Source organism: Euleptes europaea, chromosome 6, assembly GCF_029931775.1.
Source record: "Euleptes europaea isolate rEulEur1 chromosome 6, rEulEur1.hap1, whole genome shotgun sequence".
Classification (NCBI taxonomy): Eukaryota; Metazoa; Chordata; class Lepidosauria; order Squamata; family Sphaerodactylidae; genus Euleptes; species Euleptes europaea.
Genome location: NC_079317.1, coordinates 84,241,975 through 84,267,759, shown reverse-complemented (window position 1 = coordinate 84,267,759; position 25,785 = coordinate 84,241,975). Strand labels below are relative to the sequence as shown.

Genomic DNA, 25,785 nt, shown 5'->3' with positions numbered 1-25,785 from the left:
CCAGCTTTTTGGTTGTGTTGCCTTCTGAATGTATAAACAAATCAGAATTAACCTGATGTTGTAAACAAGGATTTTATAATCTGAGTTGTATAGATTCTTAAAATCTGAGTTGACTTCCTTGCCCCCCCCCCCCCGATGCAGCCCCAAATACCCCCTGGGAGGAAGGCAGTTAAAAAGTCATGATCAACGTGTAGAAATCCTTCCACCCATGGAAGCATTTGGGTTGACACAAACTCACATGTATAATGTCTTAAAACTCAAAACCCACATTTATAACATCTTAAAACTAAATCCTTATCTCTATCAAATGCATTGTTGAAAACTACTTTTCTGTATAAAGGGGAAAAAAATCCCTAGGGAGTTATGTCTGGTTTCTGAGACTGGGTGTTAGCATCATCGTTTGTAGTCTATGTTTGTAATGGGCTTGATTCTGGTGGCCAGGGGCTTGCAGGGCATCACAGGCATTTGATTCCAATTTCTGGCTCCGAGAGACACCATCCTGAATTTCTCCAGGACATTTATTAAATCCACCTCAATGATCAAGAGTATTCCATATCTTCTACTGTGTGAATACAGCACTGTGCTCAGATTATTTGGGTAAATTCTAAAAACCTGGTGAATGTTGACATTTATCAATAATTCTTATGATTTTAAGAAGACCAGTGGGAAACATTAGAAATCTTTGTGTCCTAAGACTTGTTTTTGACATTTACATCCTGCAAAGGTGGCAATGAGGGTAGTCAGTTGGCCCTAACGCTTATTGGTAAAAGTAAAACATTCTGACCTTTCACTTTGAGCCTCTTAAAATTCACCAGGAAATACCCACATTTCCCATGTCGTTAGTTTTTTGTTTGTGGGTTTGAAGGTTATATTTCTTACTTATATACTTACTTTGCCAACTAAACAATAAGGACATGTGGGTCATTTGTGTGTGGTTTGCTGTCATGCACAATTTTTTATTGCTTATTTAAACTTTGTACATAAGTAGGGCAGTGTGCTCCTGGAAGCACTGGTTCCCTGAAGCTGAAGCTAAGCTTCTAATAACTTTAAAAACAGGCCAATGATGTTACACAAGCATTGCTGATGAAGGATTTTTGGATGTTTGATTAGAATCCTAGTACAGGAATGAGTACCCAGCTTGCTGGGGGTAAAGGGAAGATGACTGGGGAAGGCACTGGCAAACCACCCCGTAAACATAGTCTGCCTAGTAAACATCGGGATGTGACGTCACCCCATGGGTCAGGATTGACCTGGTGCTTGCACAGGGGACCTTTACCTTTTTTACAGGAATGAACCTGATGGTTGTTTGCTTTAATGTTATCTGTCTCCCTACAGATTGAATACCTGCTTAAGAAGCTTGCAGAAGCTATGGGATCAGGGTGGCACCAAGAGCAGTTTGAACATTACAAGATCAGCCTGGATGCCAATCGGGAAGGCCTTTCTGCCTGGGAACTGATTGAGCTCATTGGAAGTGGTTGGTTCAGTAAAGGGATGGATAGACAAACAGTATCTATGGCAATTAATGAAGTCTTCAATGAACTTATATTAGATGTCTTGAAACAGGTACATGATTGCTGAAAACACTAACATAAATGCAGTTATTTTTGCATAGGACTGTATCTTGCTGGGAATGATGTCGAATGATACAAATGCTCAATCTGCGAACAATGTTTGGTCTCTGGCTTATACTACATGCAGCATCACTTGCAGCGCATTCCTGAGCCTCGAGGGCGAAAGCCCTTAGGAGCCCAGGAAGGCGGTGCGCCGGTGTTCAGGCCCTCCGCACCGGCACCTGGGCTACTTACGCCAGTGTTAGTGGTCCCAGTGCTGCCGTGGAGGCCCGGGTGCTGGGCGCTGCCGCCGCAGTGCCACCCTGGAACGCCGGTGGGGCCTTCCACTGGCGTCCCACCAGTGTAAAGGCCTGTGCCGGCATTCTTGGGCAGTCCCGGGAGGCGTTCCTGGGGCGTTTTGGGGGGAGAAGCTGCCTTTAGGCAACCTTTTGTCCCCGTTCACCCTGGGTACGCCAGTGGTGAGAAGAGCAGGCGCAGCTTTGCTTTTCTCTATGGGGCAAAAAGCCCCATTTAAAATTTTAAAAGCCTTTAAAAGGCTTTTTTTTCTTTCAGCGCTGGGGAAACAGGTTAGGAGGCGCTGCAGCAGCACCTCCTCCCTGCCATCTCTGAATGCCAATATCTCAGGAATGCACTGTTGGCGTGGCTGTCCTGTGTGTGCTCTCCTTAGGCTTGCCAGAAAAAAAGAAGCATCTTGTTTTGGGCAAGAGAAAACATCACAGAAATTTTGTTCTTTCACTTGCTGACTGGCCAAACAAGTAATTCATTTAATTGGGAATAATGCAATTAAATATGAATTGAAAGACTTGTGTTCTTTTCTGCCAATTCACAGTTGTCTCTGTTTCCTCTGTGGCTATCCCTAGGTCATATATGTACAGGAACAAAAAACACTTTTATTTTGCAGATGATTGCTTTACAAAAAAAGTTTACTTTTAACTGGTTTGTAATACAGTGACCGCCTTTAATATATGGAATGCTAAAAAAAAAAATAGGCAACTGGCAAGTTCTGCAGAATTTCCAATGACTCTCATTGAGTGACACACAAATTCTACCCAAAGTGTGCAGTGCTTGTTAAAGTCCACAGCCATTCAGTTAGAACCGGAGGAAGCAGATTGTAATATGTGGCCCTGTGGCAGATAAAGAGGAAGCAAAAGTCTTCTCAGGCCCAGGTGCACAGGCGAGAGAGAGCTTGTTTTGGTGGCCAGTGGTTGACTGTACCGTGATCAGAATTGTTCAGCCTTGCTGCACAGTTAACCATTCATTATCAGATGATGCAGGGGCATTTCCAGAGGGAATTTTAGTTGGTGTGTCATCGAGACGAAATGCCCTTTTATTAAGTCACATGAGAGAGGCTCATTTAGTGACAAGGTAGAATTGCAGCGCTGGACAGAATCCAGCGGATAACCAAATTCTACTCCTGCTCAAATATAGCCCTTAAAATTCGCGAAGATAAAGTGGTGATTAAATAAGGGGCTACCTAGTAAAGATAACTTTATTTAGGCGATTTGCTGGGCTTTATATGTATTCTATATTTATAGTTGGCTTCAAATTTTATTGTGGGGTGTTGTATCCCATCCATTGCATTTGGATGGCGGGTTAGATACAACTGTGTATTAGACTTTTTGTAATTCTACTGGTCATGTACCAAATAAAATTGTACACTCCTGCTCAAAGATACAAGACAGCCTGTGCCTAAAACATCATTCTTAAATTCCTATCCTACCTTTCATTAGCACTTTATTTATTTAAAATATTTATTAGTCGCCTGTCTACCTTACAGAACTCAAGGTGGCTTACCTTGTAAACAAAACAATAAACATAAAAATACATAAAAATACCCAATTAAAATCAAAATTTATGACTGGCGATAAATAGCAATACTAAATTAATCAAATGCTGCCCTAAATAAAAGCAGTTTCCTTCAGTGGAAGTTTTCCATCTAGCCAGGAAGCTTACTATGTTTGCATTAAAACTACCTTTTTTTAGTTGGAAGATTAACAAGTCAAGCTTCCTGCGAAATAAAGCCACTGCGTTAAGAAAGGCGCTGATAGAGCGTTTGATTCTCAGGGTAATAGATGCCTGCCTCCAACCCCAGTGAAGTGTTTGATGGTAGATCATAACATGTCCAAAGTCTACTTGCCTTTAAACACACCTGAAAAGAGAGAATTGAATAGAGTGGATGGGTGTGGGTTTACCTCCAGTGACCCACCAGTCACCAGAATAAGTTAATTGGTCCAGACTTGCCATTCTTTTGCCCAGCAGTAAATTTACGGGCACAAGGAAAAGGGTGCATTGTCAGAGATGGCTATTTTTCACAATCCTTGTGTTCCAGATATATAACCGATATATAAAATTTAATTCAGGTTTGCCATTAGTAGCCCAAAGTGGGTAACGCTGGCTTTAGTGGGGCAGGTGAATAGTAGAACTGTGTCTGTAGTAAAGCTTTTGGATGCCAGGAGCTCCAGCCTGAAAGTGTTGTGACACTGTTGTGCTTTCCCTGTACTTCTGCTGCATCGCAACCAAAAATAATAAGAGCCCCAAGAATTAACTCCTAGGCAGAAAGGCTGACATTCAGCCGCTTCATTTATTACTTCTTTTATAGTCCACCTTTTTCACAAAGACACAAGTGCTGCCTTCTGCCATATCTAAGTTAGGGCTGCCTTCTGGTCTGTATGTACAGAGAGGCAGGTAGTAATTTTTATGGCTGGTAGTAATTTTTTAAAAACCCGAGTTAGTTTAGGAAAATTGTTTTAGTCCAGCATTTCATTAATTTCAGCTTTCAAAGGAGAAGAAAAGCAAATGTCTGTCTGAATTCTTCCTTAGCTGGTTATTAACTGGAAATGGTTAGCTTCTAAGGGAAAACATTCCTCTTTCTCACCAGCTTGATTAGCTAAGCTTTGAGCGTTTTGTGTCTTCTCTGATCCTCCTTGCAAATAACACTATGAGAAACAAAAAATAATCAAGTGGTAGTATAGCTAAGGAGCAGGAGGTTAAGGGCAAGCAGCAATAGTATTACTGAAGCTCTGAATACCAGTAGAGAATAGGGTATCTTCTTAATATCATTCTTAAAGCCGTCAATCATAAGTTTGTGTAAATATTAGAAATGGCCTGTCTTTAAACTTTCATTTTTTCTTTTTCTGTACCATATTATTTTGAATAGCTTAATCCAAACTGGATATACCAAGTAGGTAGGTACCCTTGTCTTTTAAAATATACAACAGAGCAGTTTTGATGTTTTCATTCATTATTTGCATCCAAATGAGGTATGAGCAAGGTAAAGTGCCAAATTCTTACACGCTATTTAAAAAACAAAACTAATAAATGCACATCCTGTAGAGAAAAGGAGAAGAAAACGTACTCTCCTGGGCATTTTTCCTTTTCGAAGAATGTGGATGAGTGTGCAATTGTGCATATATCTGGGTATTGCCTTTGTTGTTGGGTGGCATCTGCACAATTTGCTTGTTGAGTCCCTTTGGGTCCTGTGGACTATACACTCCGAACTGAACTGACTCTGGTCCTGTGCCCACTCATATGGTAACGAGGAGATCATAGCATAACAAGAATGGGCTGTGGTGTTTGATCGACACAGTGAGAGAGATTGAAGCAGTTTTTGCATGTGCTTTTGCATGTCTTTTCTTCCACTTCGCAATCTTCTACTGTGCTTTCAGTTTGACTCCAAAATTTAAAACCAGAAGTGTTGTGTGTTGGACGTTCCTGTGCAGATGTGCCCACAGAAAGAGTTGTATTGTCGGTCGTTTGTTTCTCCAGTGGATGCTGGTTGGCTCTGTAGAATTAAGTGATTATAATAGCTTCAGGAAAGTTTAACTATGTTGATCTGTAGCTTTATTTTGAGGTTGATGTCAGCTGGAGAAATAATGCAATAAAATGGAAAGTTGTGTGAAAGCCATATATGTTCTCAATCTTTCATTACTTATTTGGTTTCTGCAAGTTTACAAAGCCATGGCTCTTAATTTACACAAGGTTATTGTTCTGAGTAGTGCTTTGCCATTTTATCATTTTCATATTGCTTGGGTTATACAGACTCAGTTAATTATAAAACTTCTTTCCCACATAGGGAGGGAAAATGGAGTGACCTTGATGATTTGCCGTCTTTTGTTGCTTTTCTAAACACTTAAAAAGATGTTAAAGAGCCTGATTCCTGTTCATTGGAATGTATTGAAGCGCTTCCATTAACTGTGTTTGGATTTGTACTTCAAGCTGTAAGCCAGAAATTCTAATGCCAATATAAATGGAAATGGAAAAGGCCTTCAGTTTAATCATTTTATATTTCACAGGGCTATATGTGGAAAAAGGGCCACAGAAGGAAAAACTGGACAGAACGTTGGTTTGTGCTAAAACCCGGTATTATTTCATACTATGTGAGTGAAGATTTAAAAGACAAAAGAGGAGACATTTCACTGGATGACAACTGTAGCGTAGAGGTAAAACAACAGTGGAACTCTGAAGCAGTAACGGCAATGTTTTTCCAGAGGACAGATAACAGGAGAACTCATTAAAAGAACATTTGTTTCAACCTATAGGGCTGGGTTTTTAATCTTCATTGAGTACATAATATAAAATTAACGTTGTGATCATATATCGTAATATAGAGAAAGTTGAGGGCAGCAGGAAAAGAGGAAGACCCAATAAGAGATGGATTGACTCAATAAAGGAAGCCACAGCCCTCAGTTTGCAAGATCTGAGCAAGGCTGTCAAAGATAGGACATTTTGGAGGACTGATTCATAGGGTCGCCATGAGTCGGAAGCGACTTGATGGCTCTTAACACAGCACACACACAATATAGAGAAGCATACGCATGCAGTGAGGATGTAGATCTCTTGCAAACTAAAAGAAACCATTATGTTCGTACATGTAAAGATATTATTGCCTTTTGGAACCCAGTTTTTACCTCTGCCCAGGTTGTGCCTAGAGCAGGTGCCCGTGTAACTCCACTCTAGTTACGCTTTTGCCTTAGCAGATGTATGATCTCTTTCATTTTTATGAATCAAAGATTCTGAGTATCTCAGGAATAAATAAGTAGTATTGGTAAAGTGGCTAACCTCCAGGTGGGGCCTGGAGTTCTCCCGAGACTACAATAGATCTCCAGACTACAAAGATGTTCCCTGGAGAAAATAACAGCTTTGGAGTGTGGACTTTATGACATCACATCCCTGCTGAGCTTCCTTTCCAGGTTCTGCCCCCAAATTTCCAGGAATTTGCCAGCCTGGAGTTGGTAACCTTAAGTACTGGTTGTGTTAGCGCATGTCCCTGCAAATATTCTTTGTGGGATTGGAGGTGTCCTTGTAATCCCATACCCTTTGTCTTCAGCCTGCACATTTGCCCCCCAATCTCCATATTGATCATAACAGTGATATATGAGCAGTGCAGCTTCTACTGCAGAGGTCAATCTCTTGGCATAGGAGAGACCAAAATAGAAAAAACACTTTCTTTTTGAGAAACACTACAACAATAGACAGAGAGCATGCTGGCAGCTGAGATGTAGATATGGCCAACAGCCTGTTATTCTCAAATAATATCTTTACAAATGTCTCCTCCAGTGCTGTGAATTAGTGTTTTTAATAGGAAACTCATTTTCTGCTTTTAGGCCTTGCCTGACAAAGATGGAAAGAAATGCCTCTTCCTTATAAAAAGTTTAGAGAAATGTTTTGAGATTAGTGCTTCTGATAAGAAGAAGAAGCAGGAGTGGATACAAGGTAAGGTTATAAGTTTCACTTTATGAAGTTGCTTCCACATAGGGATTTTTTCCCCGCAAGGAGAGAGGAAGCCCCCACATTTAAAGGGAACATCCACATGTGTTGAAAATAATAACGCTGAGACGGTAGTTATTAATCAAAGTAACAAACTTTATCTGGTCTATAGGGAAAAGGTAAAACGGGAAATTCCTGATAAAATAATAAACTCCTAAGCTCTTCATAGTCGGCTTACTAAAACATTAGGTTACATACCAACAAACAATTAGGCACGGACGGCAACTGGCTATACAACTGAGTTACAAATTAGCCATTTTACTAAAATCTCTACAGGAAACCAATTGAGCTCGTTAACCAACTCAAACAATGACGTAATTCAAAATTGGCAAATCAGTTTGTCAAACGCGCCAAATAATACATAGGATTGGCTAAAAGCCAGATTACACTTCGAGGTCAGGTCTATGATGTTGCTAAACAAATACATTAACCCCATAATGACTAAATTTAGATCTTGACTATTACAACATTATGTTCATTTAGAGTACGACTTACGGGCTTCCGGGGGCTTTTTCTTTTAAACCAGATTAAAAATAAATTATATCTGACCAGGTTGAAATGGGGAACTGAAGGATGGATGTGGGCAGTGTCCTTTAGGAGAGGGTATGTGTGGCGCTAAACTCTGCTTTCAAAATGTCATGGGACAGCTTGCAGCTGCATGCCCCACCCCCCAGCCCTTTAAAAGGCACTTCTGCAGCCCAGCTGTGCTGAACCATTATAGCATGGCTGTGCTCAGAAAGGGAAGGGGGAGGCTTCTGGGCTGTGTGTGTGAGATGGTCATTGTGAGCACTGTCACTTTACACATTTTGCATATGGGAAGTGGAGCAAAGAGAAAGGAGCAGGGACAGCAGTGAGCAGAGCAAGGATAGTTGCATGTGGGCTCTGTTCTCATCCAGTCTAGGGTTGCCCGGTCCCTCTTCGCCACCAGCGGGAGGTTTTTGGGGCGGAGCCTGAGGAGGGTGGGGTTTGGGGAGGGGAGGGACTTCAATGCCATAGAGTCCAATTGCCAGAGCGACCATTTTCTCCAGGTAAACTGATCTCTATTAGCTGGAGATCAGTTGTAACAGCGGGAGATCTCCAGCTCGTACCTGGAGGTTGGCAATCCTAATCCAGTCCCATCCTGCCTACTGCTGGTGCTAGTGGGGACACATTTTTGCACCCCTGCATAGATGCAACCGTGCTAGTCTAATTGGGTGGTTAAGACCATTTGTGATATACCCTAAAATATGTAAAACTTCGAGATTATAATGTGAATTCAATCATATGCACGCTTGGGTAGTTAAAAAGCAATAACACTTGGTAGTTCTGACATACCAGAAGCAATAATATTCAGATCATCATCAACAATTGCAGGTAAATGAAAAAAACTCACATGTACACTAGTTTAATCTGATCTTGGTTTTGTTTTTAGTCATTTTCTCAAAATAAATTAGAGTTGATTGGTAAATTACAATAGTATGCACGTCTTTCTTCTCTGGCCTTCCTCCCCATGGAAATCATTGCTGGACAAAAGTTTTAAAATAAATATATGACTAGAGGGCTCCATCAGTGACTAATAATTAGGTTTCTTGTAGAATGCAACCTCATGTTCACCATGCCCTTAATTTTTTAAAAATTAAACATCAATTTGGAGTAGCCTACAAAAATATAGTATTAAATTGTTTGTTTATTGATATAGTTATATTCTACTGTTTGCTACAAAGTCTGTGAAGAGTCTTATAATAAAAAATGGTAATAGGCATCAATAAAATTAAGCTCCCATAAAATCATACAAAAGCAAACACAACTATAGCAAGAGACTAAATAAAAGTAACTTAAAGAAAAGGTCGCAGAATTCCACAGCATAATCACATCACAACCAGGGAGAGATGAAACAAACCGCCAAACCACAGCTACCCTTAATTAAGAGACAGCTCACAAATAGAAGTCTTGTTTAAAATCCGTTTTCTAAAAAAATGTGGAGGATCCAGCTGTGCATCTCGAGGAAGGGTACCTGTGTTTCCACAGATTCATATGTGGATATCTGTTGCTTTCATATCACCTGCTACCTGATCCTTTTAGGTGGAGATGCTGGGGATTGAGCCTGGGATCTTCTGCATGCAACGCAGGTTCTCTGTTACTAAGCCACAGCCCTTCTTGCCCCATGCACAAAAACTGAATAGATGGTCCATTTTTCTGATGCTGTCTGGAAGGGTTTTTTAAATAGGATTTTTAGTTTGGTCTTTGTACAACATGCTGTTATGCAGTGAACTCTGCAGTTGCAGAATAGCTTTATGAACTGTTCTGGCCATATGGCTTAACAGAAGACTTGACAACTTCAATGGTGGCCTTGCACATATGAGACATCACTGTGGAGTATTGCCAGTATTGTCTGTTTTCAGTTAATTGGTAACACATCATATAACAAGTGGTCAGTTTTTAATATAAATAGGAAGTGCAAAAGTACCAAACATTAATAACTGCAACCTGACAAATGTTTCACTTTCGAATTCTCTCTCTCATTCACTCACAGTGGAAACTATAAAGTACAGAAATGAACTAGCATCTGGCTTTTGTGGTACAAAAGCTACTTCAGCTATAATTATAGCTGGATCATAGCTGAATCTTTTTGCTTGCCAGAAAAGTAAGTTTTGTCTTTCTATAGTAACAAGGGCAGACTTTTATAATGCAGATTTGGACAATTACAGGCTCCAGACCTAAAATGAGGAATGATGTCAAATAGCATTGGAAGACTACCAGACGCATGTGCTTTTATTATTTTTTAATTTTAACTCAAAAGTAGTTGGAAAATAAGCCTCAGAGAAACAGGCTGTAACTGCCCAGGCATATTTTTCCCCCAAATGTGTCATTATGACATGGAGAGAGCTGAGATGGGTCAGTGTCTAGGACGTTTGGACCTGAGAGACTTTTGGCCAAAATCCTGAACTCAGTCACAAACTGACTTGTGTTCGGCACCCCATTCCAAGCTGACTTGGCATACTGAGTTTGCCAACATTTATAGTTGACCTGGCGTACAGTTTCTGAACAAATACTTTTTTGTGATACAAATAATTCCATATTGTAGATGGCAAGCCCTCTTATTGTACCTATCCCTTGTATTGAAGCTTGCTTGCTCTTGCCTCCTATGCTCATGAATAACGTAATGTAGACACTGTGATACTAATCCACATACTAATCCATAGCTGACCTATGACTCCAATCAGCCCAGCGTGATTGTGACGGGTCCCTGACTTTCCTACTTCTTTCCCACTTCTGCTGCTTGAGATTCTTCAACTGGAAATATCAGTGATTCAGTTAGCTTGCAAAGCATGTACATCAACATTCAACTACACCTCCCACTCACAACACACAACACAAGCCTGTATTGGCATATAAACTACACCTCCCCTTCCCTTTCTAAATAGGTTAACTTGAAAGTAAGTCCCATTGCGTTCAGTGTTATTTACTTGGAATTAAGGACACTTAGGTTGCAATCCAAAGAACACTTTCCTGGGAGTAAGCTCCACTGAATAAAACGGGACTTCCTTCACAGTAGATATGCTTAGGATTTCTCCCTTAGAATGCCATCCTACGCAGAGTTACACCAGAGTTGATTTCAGTGGTCTTAAAAGGGTGTAACTGCATAGGATGTCACTGTTGGGATGCCATCTTGTGGTCTGCATTTCTAGTCCTCCACTGCCCTACCAGATTTTATTCCAGGTGTGAGTTTTTCTCGCAGTTCTGTTCTAAAATTGTCTTCAAATGGAGAGTATGAGAGAGAGAGTGGGGAAGGGGGCGAGCAGACAGGCATCTGTTCCGTGTGTAATGCCTGGCCATGCCAAAGTATATGCTTTCTGTAACTATAAAGCCTTCATTGGCAGATCTTGTTGGCTTTTACTGTAGTATGACCACATGTAATTCATCTGGGGTTTGCAACAACATAGTGTAATTCTGAACACCTCTGGCTGGAGGATGGCCATGGAATAACAACAAAATCTTTTTTAATCAAGTGGACTATGCCTCATTGCAAGGAGTTGGAGTGACACCTTCCAGGCATGAAATTCTGTTTTAACAATTGTGGTTAAAGAGGTTTGTGTCGTCAGAACAATTATCGTAGGCCTCTTCTTTAAATTTGTTCTTACTAGTGGTGTCTTCTTATTTCTATCAAACAGCCATTCAAACAACTGTAAATCTGCTAAGGCTAGGTAAACCTCCACTTCACAAAGAGGCTCGCCAGAAACGGAAAGCATTGCGCCAGAAACTGCAGGCTGAACAAGAGGAACTGGAGAGGCAAATGAGAGAACTCCAAGTGGCAAATGAAAACAAACAGAAGGAGCTGGAGACCGTCAGAAAGGTAGGTGCCAGAAATGGCCCAGACCCTTGCCCTGCTGTATCATTCCTGAGGGTACCAAGTTTCATTTATTGCTCATTAACGACAAAGTCATAAGCATATACATAAGACACATAGATGCCTAGAATGTATAGAAGTACATATAAAAAGCTTATAGGCTACATGCCAGTGTCGTTTACCGGGATAGTTTTGAGACCAATATCTGGGTTAAATATTTGGCGACCTGATGGATGTTCTCACTACCTACCTCTAAGTCTGATAAAAGAAAGGGAATGATCCAGGATTCAGAGGGAATATTATACTTTATTAAGATAAGTGTGATCCACGTCGTTCTCTCTTGCTTGAAGGTACCATTAAACATTTGGTGTAAATTGTATTTTGAGGTATAATAATTTTTTCACAGCTCGTGTAAACTGCAGTCTTGTTCTGATATAATTGCCAAAACTTTGGAATTCCCTCCCAAGTCTCCCTCTATCATTGTCTTCCAGCAGTGAGTGAAGACTTTTTTGTTTTGTTGGGCATTCCTTCGCTAACTTTTATTAGCCCCCTCTCCCTGTCTGTGTGTTTTATGTGTTTATATTCTGTTTTTAAAAAATATTTTATGTATGTTTTTTAAAAATATTTTATGTATGTATGTATTTTAAATGCTTTTTTTTAAATGCTGTTTTTAATGTTTGACATGTTGGCCACCTTGGGAACCCTGGGTTGCTTTAAATAAATAAATAAATTCAGATCTTATAACCTTTAGCATTATGCCATAACAAGCCTGTGTCTTAATCTGCTCATAATGTCAACTGTTTTGCTCCAGGTCAACTGTTTTGCTCCTACACAATCATAGTTGATACAATGTGGGTAGATAACGAAGATTTATGTCGCAGTTTACCGTTACTGTATTGCCAGAGAGCATCAGTGGTGTTGCACAATTCTTCTTACACAAGAGAAGTTCCTGGAGGACAGTGCTTTCTTTCACAAAGATGGTGACGGGGGAATAATCCCAGTCACTGCAGTAAATATATATATTTTAAAAACAAGAGCTGTAGCTCAGAATAAAACTGTTCTGCAGCAGTGACAAAGCCCAGACTGCGGAGATCTGCCAGGCAAAAGTGTTGAGCAGCTGTTTCAGTTATCTGAATATTGCTTACCTTGATTATCTTATAGTAAAGAGGAGGAAGGTAGGATGTTTCCTTGATGGTGCCAGGCACACAATTCAATCTGAGTGGAATTTGCACATCTGGGAGAAGATTTCAGGTTCTTAGCATATCTTGGCAATTCCAGCCTCAGCCCTTCCTTCCTTCCTTCCTTCCTTCCTTCCTTCCTTCCAGCCAGCCAGCCAGCCAGCCAGCCAGCCAGCCAGCCAGCCAGCCAGCCAGCCAGCCAGCCAGCCAGCCAGCCAGGGAAATCCAAGCCTCGTTTTTCCAAGAGCTCTGAGGTAGCAGGAAGCACTTGAATCCCCGCCTCTTTACACATTGCTTCATGATGGGCTGTGAGAGAAGCCAGTCTTCTGTGTTTCCCCCTGTTTAGTCATCTGCATGCTCCTTTGAGCTGGGCTGAGCTCAGGGGAGAGGGAAAAGTTGGATTAACAGAGGAACGGGAAGACCCGGGTTGGTTTTGCGTTGAAACAGCATCAAACGACCAAGGAATGGGATCTCGTGCATACTGAAAAGTTAGATCCTGGCTGAAACAGGGAATAAAGGAGGTTATAGCGACCATCCATAAATGACCTTAGACAGTGTAACCTGCTCTGAGCCCGGCGTGGCCAGGAATTGAGGGCAGGCTGTAAATATGAATAAATAAATAAATGTGTGAGCCACTTTGCGTGAAATTGTGGCAATTTTTTGTTTTTGTGGCCTGCACATGGTGCTACTGTTGTCATTTGCCTTCTTTTAGCACATGAATTATGCCACAGACTTGATTATATTTTACTAATCCTATGACATGCTTTACAACTGCCTATAAATAGTGTCTGTTTGGGCACTGTCATTTGGTTGATGTAGGTGACATCAGAGTATAGAGGATTTTGCAGTATGCTAGACTACATGACCTTTCTGTCTTTCCAAACCTTACAGTGTCCTGGCTCTAGAACCTAAGAATTATTCCAGCCCATCTGCAAAGAGTTTTTATCTGTATATATAAATGAGTTCATGGGAGATATTGACTACACTCTCTCTTCCCTTGCACAGCAACTTGAAGAAGCAGCTGCTCGAGCTTCAGAAGAGGAGAAGAAGCGCCTGAAGACTCAAATGGAATTGCAGGACCGATTCAGTCTTGAGCTGGAGAGAGAGAAAATGGTAAATGTCTCTGAGAGACAAACAGCAGCTAATTGACTCTTGGAAGGCAGATTCACAACTTGTACTAAATCATGTTAGGTTCCAGAGGGTGCCCTGGGGGACCGGGCCTAAAATGCCATTCCAGTGGTGAGCGGTGGGGCAGGTGGTGTAAAGAAAGAGGAGACAGGAAGGGACAGCAGGCCGATAACAAGTGCAGAATGGAGGGACCAAGATGGAGGGAGATGAACAAAGACATACCATTGGAAGGTAGAAGTGGAAAGCTTTGGAAATAGAGAACTGTTGCTTGAAGAGGACAGGTACGTGGTGGAAATATATGAGGAGAGAGACCCATTAGCAGAAGAGAGGAGTTTTAACAGAAGCAGCTCTGAAGCTACTGAAGGGGGTAATGTAATGAAGACATTAGATGTTGAAATATTTTTTTAGTTGTTTGATCCACTGACTTTTACTTAAGTGTTCATAGTGTAAATAACTGAGTTAAATTTACAGTTTAACGAAAGCTATTGCTTACTGCTAGCAGGAAACACCATCTTTTAACATTTTGTCTTTTTCCCTCACTATAACACCACAGGGGAGCCACCGTTGCTTCAAATAGGCATGTTCTTTTCAGTTAGCTGAAGTTTTAAGTTATCAATCCCTGAGACTCAGACTGTAAGCAGCAGGCTTTAGCAATTTTGTGTGCATTGACAAAAACAAGCTGCCAGCCCATGACTCCCATCAGATCTGCCATGAACAAGCTGCTGTTTGTGCAGGCATGAATTCGGCTTGTTGTGCTGATGTGCCGACTCCCTCCTCCCTTATTGCACAAAGAGCAATTTGTCATGATGTCTGAATGCAGGTATCTGGACAAAATGGGGTTCACTTCTTCCCTACGAATCAGGATGCTAAGCTGCACATGCAAGCATTACAACAAGTCAAACTCAGACATACTAGCTCAGACCTACTAGTAATGATGTATACTAGTCATGATGTATACCTGTTCTCTCCAGGATCAGAGGAGCAGGCCTATTATATTAGGTGCTGTGGAACACAGGCAGGAGAATGCTGCTGCAGCTGTCTTGCTTGTGGGCTTCCTAGAGGCACCTGGTTGGCCACTGTGTGAACAGACTGCTGGACTTGATGGACCTTGGTCTGATCCAGCATGGCTTTGCTTATAGTCTTATGACATTTGTTCATAGGCTAGATACAGCAAGAATCCAGTAGCACTTTAAAGGCTAACTTTCTGGAAGAGCACGAGCTTTCGTAAGTCACAGCTCACTTCTTTAGATACCTGAAGAAGTGAGCTGTGGCTCATGAAAACTCATACCCTGCCAGAAATTTTGTTAGTCTTTAAGGTGCTACTGGACTCTTGCTCTTTTCAACTGCTACAGACAGACTAACATGGCTACCCATCGTGATCTATCTGGATAGAGCATGTAAGACTTGATGCTTGATGGAAAGAGGGATGGCCTTCTCTTTTTCATGGAAAGAGGAATGCCATCATTGGTACTGAAGGATGATGAAGAATGCTTTCACTTCATATTTCTAGGTAAGACAGAAAATGGAGGAGCAAGTTGCTCAGAAGTCATCTGAGCTGGAACAGTATTTACAGAGAGTCCGGGAACTTGAGGAAATGTATAATCAACTACAGGAAGCTTTGGAGGAAGAAAAACAAGCACGTCAAGATGAGGAGACTGTCAGGAGACTTCAGGCCAGGTCAGTATGTAGCTCTGTAGCCACAGGACTAGATCAGAGGTGGGGAATCTTTTTTCCGTCGAGGGCCCTTTGGATATTTATAACATCATTCGCGGGCCATACAACATTATCAACTTAAAAATTAGCTGACCAAGCCCCAAGCTGCCCCAGATGGACCCCCCCCCACACACGGCAAGCAGGCAGGCATTCAACCGGGGGCGCACTCGCCCACCTGGTGGCACAGGATAGTCTGTTGCACCAGTCGGGCGTAGCTGTCCAGCCACATGCCAGAGTTGCTCCTGCTCTGCATGGTCAGGGCCAGATTCTACAGCTGGCTCCTGCTACCTCCGCCTGCAGGGATGAAATGAGGACACACTGGCTAAGAACTCACCCCCCACACACACATTCTGGCCCAGCCCCCTTTAACCCCTCCATTGTCGCCACTTCTGCCCCCAGCCCTCTTGTAGTACAGAGGGAATATGTTTCTCCATGGCCTGGGTGGGAAAGGGTTAACACAGTTTCTTGGGCAGCTCCATAGCTAACGACTCTTCTGCAAAGGGGAAAAAGGATCCTTTTCTTGGCAAACCAAACTCACATCTGCCTTGAATAGAGACTATTCCTGTCTATGGGAGGGGGCGGATCACCAGTCTTAGATCCTTCTGAACTAGAGATCTGTCAGGACCCACAAAGGGCCAGACCAAATGATTTCGTGGGCCTTAAATGGCCCCTGGGCCTGATGTTCCCCGCCCCTGGACTAGATAGTCCTGGTGGCCCCTTCCAACTCTATGATTCTATGATCTCAGGTAAGAAGTACTGCATGAAAGGTCTTCTTTATCTAATGGCATGGAAAGCTTGAAGAGGTATGGAACTGCAAAGCATCAAACAAACCTGAATATAATCCCTACACATGCTTGTACACTTGTAATAGAATATTCCTCATCGTTTGTTTCTGATATTCTACAAGGATAAGTAACTGGACAGCAAATGCTGTTGGGCCAGAGTGGTCTACCAGTCACTAAACTACAGGTTTAGTGAAACAGATGGGTCAAGCAAGTAACCCCAGCTACATTCAAAAGGAGAAAGCAAGAAAGACCCCAAAGTAATTGCTAGTCTGGTCTGTGAGGGCCAAACCAGATGACATTCTGGGAGTTCTATGATCAGAGCTGCCAGGTATTTTGATAATACAGTTATCAGGTGCAAGGCAGGCCTAATTCTGATTGAGATAGCAAATTGGGTTTTTTTTGCATCCTCCCTGTTGTTTTCCTGACTATTTGCCCAATTAGGGAAAAATTAAGAGTATACATATCTGTACGTGTAAGTTTCCCCAATGGGGCAAATAGTGGCTTTCCATCAAGAAAACTACATAGGGATTGGCTTAAACATACCATCCTGTGTGCAGAGGTCCCAGAACTGAGCTCCCGTGTGACCGATAACTGCATTGAAAAACAAACAGGCCTAGGGTCTCCAGCCATTGGAACTCCCAGCATCTCCCCTGGTGTGGCCCTGGTATAAGTCCCAACACTGTGGTAGCCATCTATGCTTTGAGTTTGAAAGCAGAAAACCTTCCCACTGAACTTGATCTCTAGACAAACCTTTCTTGACTACTTGTCTAACTGGAGACACAACGTAAATTCATTCTTTATTATTACAGTCCACGACGAGTGGGTACGTAAAAAAAGGTAAAGGTAGTCCCCTGTGCAAGCACCAGGTCATTAGTGACCCATGGGGTGACGTCACATCCTGACGTTTACTAGGCAGCCTATGTTTACGGGGTGGTTTGCCAGTGCTTTCCCCAGTCATCTTCCCTTTACCCCCAGCAAGCTGGGTACTCATTTTACCTACCTTGGAAGGATGGAAAGCTGAGTCAACCTTGAGCCGGCTACCTGAAACTGACATGCGCTGCCTCGGGGGGGGCGGGGTGGAGTCCCCGTCTTTGGAGGTCTTTAAGCAGAGGTTGGATAGCCATCTGTCGGGGGCGCTTTGATTGTGGGATACTGCATGGCAGGGGGTTGGACTGGATGGCCCTTGTGGTCTCTTCCAACCTTGTATGATTTTGTGGGATCGAACTCAGGTCATGAGCAAAGCTTTTGACTGCAGTACTGCAGTTTACCACTCTGCGCCACAGGGCTCTTAGTACATAAAGGAAACATTAGATTCAGAAAGAATAAAATTTATATTCCAATGATCTTGATAGACACAGGGTAGTCCTAATAGACACCAGCTAAAACTGCACATATCTGTCAACAATATAACACTTCGACATTCTCCTGGGCAAATACTAGAGATTAAGTCATTTCCAGGGACTAAAATCTCGCCACTCTTCAGGAATAAAGGCCCTTCTCAATTTTTCTGTGATTTGCAGACCTGGGTGCAAAACCGGGCAACCGGTCGTGTCGTTTCACAGTGTAAATTGTATGAGTCTGTTACGTGGATAGCACACTTTGTAAAGTGTACAGCTTAAAAATGATAAACTCTTTCTAGGCTGTTGGAGGAGGAATCAGCCAAGAGGGCAGAGTTGGAGAAGTGGCACTTAGAACAGCAGCAGACTATTCAGATGACAGAAGCAGAGAAGCAGGAACTGGAAAACCAGGGAATGATCAAGGAACATGCTCTTCAGGTTGCTATGGAACAGTTGGAACAACTGGAACTGGAAAGAAAACAAGCTCTTGAACAGTATGAGGTGAGCTGGTGTAAGATTACCGTATATGTGCTAGCTTCCAGCATCTACCGCATGGTACAGGTTTTAATTAAATGTACCCAGGAGGTGTTAATGGGGCAGACTGAGCTGTATGATGTCACTATGTTGTAGAGGCCTTTGCAAAGCATACGTAGACATGTCTGTCCCTAGTGACAGTTCTTGTCTGCACTGTGTCAGACTTATCTTGCATGCAGAGAATAGTAAAAATTAAAGCCATTATAGTCCAATGGTTGAGAGTTTGAACCTAGACTTGGAAATTTGGATTCAAGTTCCTCTGAAAAGATAAATCTGTTTGAACAATACATCACTGTTGACCAGCATGCAGTGAAACTATTGCATAGATCTGGCAGCATGCACAGGATTCATCTCTTCCAATGAAAATAGAGTATTTCAAGCATTGGTAAAAGCATGCCCAATGCTGACACAGGCTGGATGCTGCACATATGACTGCATTATCACATTATGGTTCCAGAAATCAATATGGGCAGGCTTTTGTCCCCACTATGGACGCCATTAAAGAGCTCTTGAAATCCTGATTTGCGAATCAGATTTTTTGTCTCTAGCATGAACAGAATTTTTTGTAATTTGTTGCCATCTTTTAAAAAGTCTTCGAATCTTGTTTTAGGGGGTAAAAAGGAAGCTGGAGTTGGCGACAAACAATACCAAGAGCTGGAAAGATAAAGTAGCTCACCACGAGGGATTAATCCGATTAATTGAACCAGGTAAGAAGCAACATCTTAACTTGTCGGTACTGTTGCTACTGACAATTTTTATCTACAGTAATGTTTTGAGGTTTCCAAGAAGTCTGCACTCTTACTGAGTCAGCCTGATATATTCTTCCTGTTAGTGAATTGGGGATCACTACAGTCTGAAAAACACTATTAAAATAAGCCCTGAATAGATAAAGGATTGTGCTGCAAACAGCATCAGTTGAGATTTTTAGTTGCTACATGGCAGTTTCCTCATAAACTGGTATGACATAATAGTGTGAAAGTTGTAAATAACTCGAACAAAGTTTATCACAGTGTCGCCCTATCTCCAGTGTTCTGTATATTGAACATACAAATAGCAGCATTCTATAAATGTTTGAGGAGAAATGGCTCCAGCATATAATAAGTAGACATGCTTATAGTTCTGTCTATTCGCATTTCCTTTTGTTTTAACTGAACATGGATGGCCATTGGCAAAATTGGGGGTCCTTAAAGGTCCAATTTTTTTCCTGATTTCTGGAGGCTCAATATGACAGGCAGTCCCTGGATTGCAGCACAATCCCTTGGTGTTACTGTTGATCAGCTCTTTGTGACAAATTGAGGGCCTGCAGAGCGCTAGAAAGTTTTTAATGATTGCTATTCATAAATTAATTTGGGGGCAAACTCTACCTCTTTTCTCCCCTGCGGGAATTATTGGAGCAAAAGATGTGGTGGTGGTGGGGATTCTGGGGTTGGCCCCAAACCCGAGCAGCACATGGATCTCTGTGTGTGTGTGAAACCTGAGTGTAGTAGCATGTTGTAGGCAGAAGTTTCAGGACTGGCTCCACAGTCAGTCCCCAGTCTGAGCAATGGAGTGCAGGGAAGGAAGCTTAATGATTCTTGGATAATTGCTTCATTTCTTTTCGGATCACAGCCCACGGCTGAAGGAATTGGCACTCGGTTCTGGTAAATATTGTACCTGTTCAGAGAATGTTTGGGCATTTCTTAAACAAAGCATAGATTAGAGGAGAAGCTGCTTACCTCCAACTTCAGGCATCCATTTAGCAATGGGATAGAAGCACACTAAAAATTATTGTGAGATTGGTCTGCACATGGTGATGATGAATTGTGGCTAATAGGGCCAGTTACATTAACCACCTTTTTATGTACTAGTAATTTTATAAATAACCCTGACTTGGATGGCCCAGGCTAGCCTGATCTCGTCAGATCTCAGAAGCTAAGCAGGGTCAGTCCTGGTTAGTACTTGGATGGGAGATCACCAAGGAATACCAGGGTTGCTGTGCAGAGGAAGGCACCGGCAAACCACCTCTGTTAGTCTCTTGCCATGAAAACCCCCAAAGGGGTCGCCATAAGTCAGCTGCGACTTGACGGCACTCTACGCGCGCACACACACACACTTCTATAAATATTACATAGTTAAAGTCATTTTAATCTTTTATGCTTGTATGCAGTAGTTCTTTACTACTGAGCTAACTTTTGCGCTGTTCTTGGAATACTGACATGGACCCTGAAGCCCTAGATTCAGAGCCCACCTCCCGTGGGGACTCCGCAGGTGATCTTGAAAAAGCCTTGGCTGTAATTCTGATGCACATCCAGATACAGCGATCACGTATTGGCAATCACTGCTTTTAGTGGGATGCACATCCCATCCACAGTCAGCTTCGGCTAGTCACAGTAACTCTGCATGTCTAGAGGTGGTTTGGGACAAATTTGTTTAAATTGCGGTTTCTTTTAGGGTCCAAGAACCCTCACTTGATCACAAACTGGGGCCCAGCAGCCTTCACTGAAGCAGAACTCGAGCAAAGAGAGAAGAGCTGGAAGGGGAAAAGGAGCTCTCCTGACCAATGAAGAAGGCTGAAGTATTTTTGTGAGAAAGACAAATAAAGTCATCTAAACCAGTTTATTTCTTAAAATGCAGATTGGCTCAAGCGTTCAGTTAACAAGATGGGATCAAACTACAAAATATGTTGAATGTAATATATCCAGCCTAAATTATGGCTGAGTGGAGGTGAGGAGGGTTAGGTAGTAAAAGTCTACAGAAAGTCCCTTTGGCATATATAATTAAAATCAAGAAAAGCTGTGTGAGTTCTGATTTCTGTTTTGCTTTGAAGAATTTGGAATTGGATGAGTTCATGGGAAGGAGGGTTGGAACTCATGGGTTTCCGTAAAAGATGAGTTACCCTGATTAACAAATTATAAAATTCCACAGTATTGGGGGTGGGGTAATAAAAGAACATGGAAAGAAACTGTAGCAATGCTGCCATCTCTGATCAGGATAATTAATTGTCCCAGAGAGAATGGTGTGGTGGAAATAGCCTGGAATTCCTTGCTCATGGATATGTAGATGGAGGATATGCGATGAGGAAAAGAGCCCCAAAACAACAGTATCGGAGTCTGGACCATGTGAGACACCCTGAAGGGTATAAGGGGAAAAGTGAGGGGGTTTTTGTTACTTGACTGCCTTAAGCAGCCACCCAGTCTCTGATGGTTTCTGGTCGTTGGGCAATAGCTGTATGCAGTACCGGGGAATATAATATTTCCACTTGGGAGAAGAAAATATCTGAGATTGCTAGAAATCTGGCAAAGCTGTCACATTCTGTTGCTTGGAAGATTTAGGAATGCGTAACCCAGTTATGGCGATATGCACTTCTGAACCCTAAAATCAGTTAACTGGTTTTCAGAATGCTTGTTATGTATTTGGGGCAGAGTTCCTGATTGTAATCTGTACACTCGAATAATTGGAATGGCAGAAAACCGAAGTGTTGATAATGGCAGCTATGGGCAGAGTGGGGCACCAGTTGGATTTTCTGCTTCAGTCACCAAATTTCCACTCATGGATTCAGCCTTTGACTGAATCCCACCACTGGCCCGTCAAGGTCAGTATTGTCTACGCAGATTGGCAGTGGCTTTCCAGGGTCTTAGGTCAGGGTCTTCCACATCACCTACCACCTGATCCTTTTAAGTGGAGATTCTGGGATGTACTACTCTAATCAAGCAATTTGCTTTAAAGCTGTTAGTGTTGAGAAACGTCTGCAATACAAGTATCTGCTGGTGTCACTTGCCGTTCAGCTGCTCCCTGCTAACCAAGCATACAGTTCTCCCTTACATTATCAATAATACAGCTAAATACTCACTAAGTTATTTTGCAGGTAAATGTCAAATATTTTAGATTTATGAGTAGTATTTCAAAATTATAAGCCTTAATATCACTGGTCTAAAATTTTCCAGCCTTGTAAACGGTCATTCAGTTCTGTAAATCATAGGTGGAATCAAGGCAAGCGCTTCCCGCTGGTTCTCTTCTAGCATTTTCACCAGCGTGAGTACAAGAGAGCTATGCAAAGCTGCCTTGAAATCAGTAGGGGCTGTGCTGGCTGAATTGTAACCCATGATTTTGGGCTTCTTAGATATGAAACAAATACAGAAGACCACCAGCTACATCCATCTCTTCCGGGCCATTTTTTTATACTAATTTAAAAGTTGTTGTTAAAATATTTTCATAAATGGTTAGATAAATGAGTATCTCAAACGTGCAGTTAGTGTACAGTAAACAATTCTTTTTTAAAATTATGCATATACTCATATTTCTCACCTGACTTGAGCTACCAATACTACATTGTTTTACTTCACTGGCAAATAACAAGGGAAAAAATGAGATGATATTTATAATGTCCAAACGCACCAGTTCAATGTGTAGTGTTAAGGTGTAGGGTAAGTTAGTTTAATATTCTTGTTAACTACCATAGTATGTTGGACCAATGTAAACAAATGCCAATGATGCACATTTTTGTGTGTGCTATTTTTGTTTTATTGGAGTGTGTATTAAACAATAAAAAATACAGTCTGTGATCTTGTCTCATCTCATATTGAGGGTGGGTGGAGAGTGTTATTAAATTCAAAGGTAACTTCTTCAAATATAAACATGTTGTAGGCCCTTTCTCTGTGTTATGGGATAATATCACATATTATGTTGGTACATAAAGCCAGCTTGCACAAATAACTATGCAATACACACTCATACAAGGTGCAGATGAACCCTATTGATGAAGATCTTCATTATCACAGCTCCTAGTTCAGCAACATTGGGAGATGTTTAATTAGATTGCATTTCTTTGGAATGTGTAACGCTTGAAAGCAGCAGTTCAGCAGACGGTTCTACCATTTCCAAGAGAAGTGTAGCTTGCATTGCTTCTCCATCCCTCCCCTTAATTCAAGTAGCCATGTTAGTCCACAGCAGCACAATAAAACAAGAGACCAGTAGCACCTTAGACCAACAACGTTTATTCCAGCATAAGCTTCTGTAAGTCAGAATCCACTTCAGCAGATGCAACCTTTTTGTGTATTTTAATGCCTTCAAGAAGTTAGTTAGTTAGAAGTTCTAGTTAGTGGATCAATGGCATCTGTGTCTGGTCATGGTCATCGTAGGTTAGAGGCAGAGCATATTGCTTTCCATTTTATAAGGTCCCAAATTCAATCCCTGGCATATACAGCTAAAGCATTCTAGGAAGCAGTGATGGGAAACACCTTGGCTTGGGACCTTGGGGAACTCCTGCCAGGTATAGCTAACATGACTGGGGTTGACTCCATATAAAACAGCTTCATGGATGTGGTTCTGGGATATCTTACATGAATTACGTACTTTTCTGTTGTTGAGATATACTCTTGACCAGATGTAGCTTTGTCCTACTGTTAGATCTACATGTGCATGGGTACAACCACACACACTGTTAGACAGGGTAGACCAATACCTACTGATTCATCTTTGTTGTATCCTACTACAGATGCACCATCAGCCATTTAGTGGGAAATGAGATGAACCTTTGCTAAGACTGCCCGCTCTGTGTTTAAGAAAAATAGTGATACAAGGATTTGCAGACTAAATGTCTGCCAATAATTTACATTGGTGGGGAGTCCTCATGAAAAATCTGTGAGGTGGGCGAGGTTTGAGAATGTGCAACTTGCCCGATGGCAAAAGTGGTTTTTTTGGACTGTCTTATCTGGAACTCTGGTTTGAAGAGAAGTTTTTGTGTCTGGTCTTAAAAGTGTCCCTTGGTGGTAGTGGACAAAGTGAGTAAATGAATAGCACAAGACACCATTCAACTGCAAGGGTATATAGGTAAAGGTGCAAGCACTGGATCATTACTGACCCATGGGGTGATGTCACATCCCGACATTTACTAGGCAGACTATGTTTACGGGGTGGTTTGCCAGTGCCTTCTCCAGTCGTCTACACTTAACCCCAAGTCAGGTACCCATTTTACTGACCATGAAGGATGGAAGGCTGAGTCATCCTTGAGCCAGCTACCTGAAACTGACTTCTGTCGGGATTGAACTCAGGTCGTGAGCAGAACTTCAGACTGCAGTACTGCAGTCAAAGCTCTGCTCAAGACCTGAGTTTGATCCCAACGGAAGTTGGTTTCAGGTAGTCGGCTCAAGGTTGACTCAGCCTTCCATCCTTCCAAGGTCAGTAAAATGAGTACCCAGCTTGCTGGGGGTAAAGGGAAGATGACTGGAGAAAGCACTGGCAAACCACCCCGTAAACAAAGTCTGCCTTGGAAACGTCGGGATGTGACGTCACCCATGGGTCAAGAATGACCTGGTTCTTGCACAGGGGACCTTTACCTTTACTGCAGTTTACCACTCTAATTAGTTTCAGAACCGCTCCCTTAGCATGAACAATGAATGCAAACTGAGACTGTGTGGAATGTCATACCAGTGCTACTGGGGTTATTTTGTAAAAAAAACAACATGAAAGCTATTGATGAAGCAAAGCAAGACAGAATGATTTAAAATTAAAAAAACAAATGTGTCATCCCAGTCACAAACACGGTTTTCACATGATTTGTGCTTGGAAAGGAAGATTATCTAAATATGCCCCTCTTATCTCATTTGAAATTCCATTGGGAGATAAGTATGTTGTAGTTTACAGCCTCAGCTCAACTAGCCCAAACTGTTTTCCAGATGTTTGTGTTCCAATTCACCAGTGTTTAAGGTAAACAGACATTCTTTTTTTCTTACATTAGTATAAGCAGTTCTGGGTATAGAAAAATGTGAAAAATAGGGTCTAAAACACTATTAAATAAAGCTTAAAATATTTTTCATTGGTAAGAAGGATTCTTCTGTCTTTAAAGAAGAAATCAAATCTTGTTCTTACAGTCATAGATCTGCTGAGGTTGACACACATCATCTCAATATATACACAAGGAGATAAATCTAATCCTTCTAACTTTTGCCCAATTAGTCTGCTCAGTGTAGTGAGCAAACTTTTATGCTAGGCGCTTATCCTGCAAATTCTGGGACTGGCTTGATCGGGAGAACATTTTAAATGAGGAACAAACAGTCTTCAGGACTGGCCACTCAACCTTAGACCAATGTTTAATCATCTGGCAGAATAATGGAGCACTTTATGTGGCCTTTGTAGATTACAAAGTAGTATTTGACAGCATTTCCCAGGACAGATTAAGGGCTAAATTAGAGGTGTCCTCACTAGATTTAGGGCAAAAACGCACTGTTCCTTTATTCCCTGTTTCGGCCAGGATTCAGCCAGGATCGAACGCATGCGTTTTGCCAAACATTCGTTCGATCCTGGTTGAATCCTGGCTGAAACGGAATAAAGGAGGCTAAAGCGACCGTGCATTTTTGTCCTTAGACTGCTGGTGCTTATCGGCACACTATATGGCAGAAAGATTCAACCCACAAGATCATTTGTCTTGTGAGGTCTCTGTTGGAAGGGATATGAAATGGGTGCATTTTG

The 25,785-nt window shown here is 41.9% G+C and overlaps 1 protein-coding gene across 1 annotated transcript in view; it reads left to right on the top strand.

Moving 5' to 3' along the window:
- Nucleotides 1-25,785, top strand: part of SWAP70 (switching B cell complex subunit SWAP70) — a 309,546-nt gene that overhangs the window by 27,764 nt on the left and 255,997 nt on the right. Inside the window, exons 4-12 of the mRNA XM_056852163.1 lie at nt 1,336-1,563; nt 5,864-6,010; nt 7,175-7,283; nt 11,489-11,670; nt 13,848-13,955; nt 15,481-15,647; nt 18,108-18,306; nt 18,950-19,046; nt 20,770-20,893. Of these exons, the coding sequence (XP_056708141.1) occupies nt 1,336-1,563; nt 5,864-6,010; nt 7,175-7,283; nt 11,489-11,670; nt 13,848-13,955; nt 15,481-15,647; nt 18,108-18,306; nt 18,950-19,046; nt 20,770-20,882 (1,350 nt within the window). The 3' untranslated portion in view covers nt 20,883-20,893. The remainder of the gene's footprint in view (nt 1-1,335; nt 1,564-5,863; nt 6,011-7,174; nt 7,284-11,488; nt 11,671-13,847; nt 13,956-15,480; nt 15,648-18,107; nt 18,307-18,949; nt 19,047-20,769; nt 20,894-25,785) is intronic.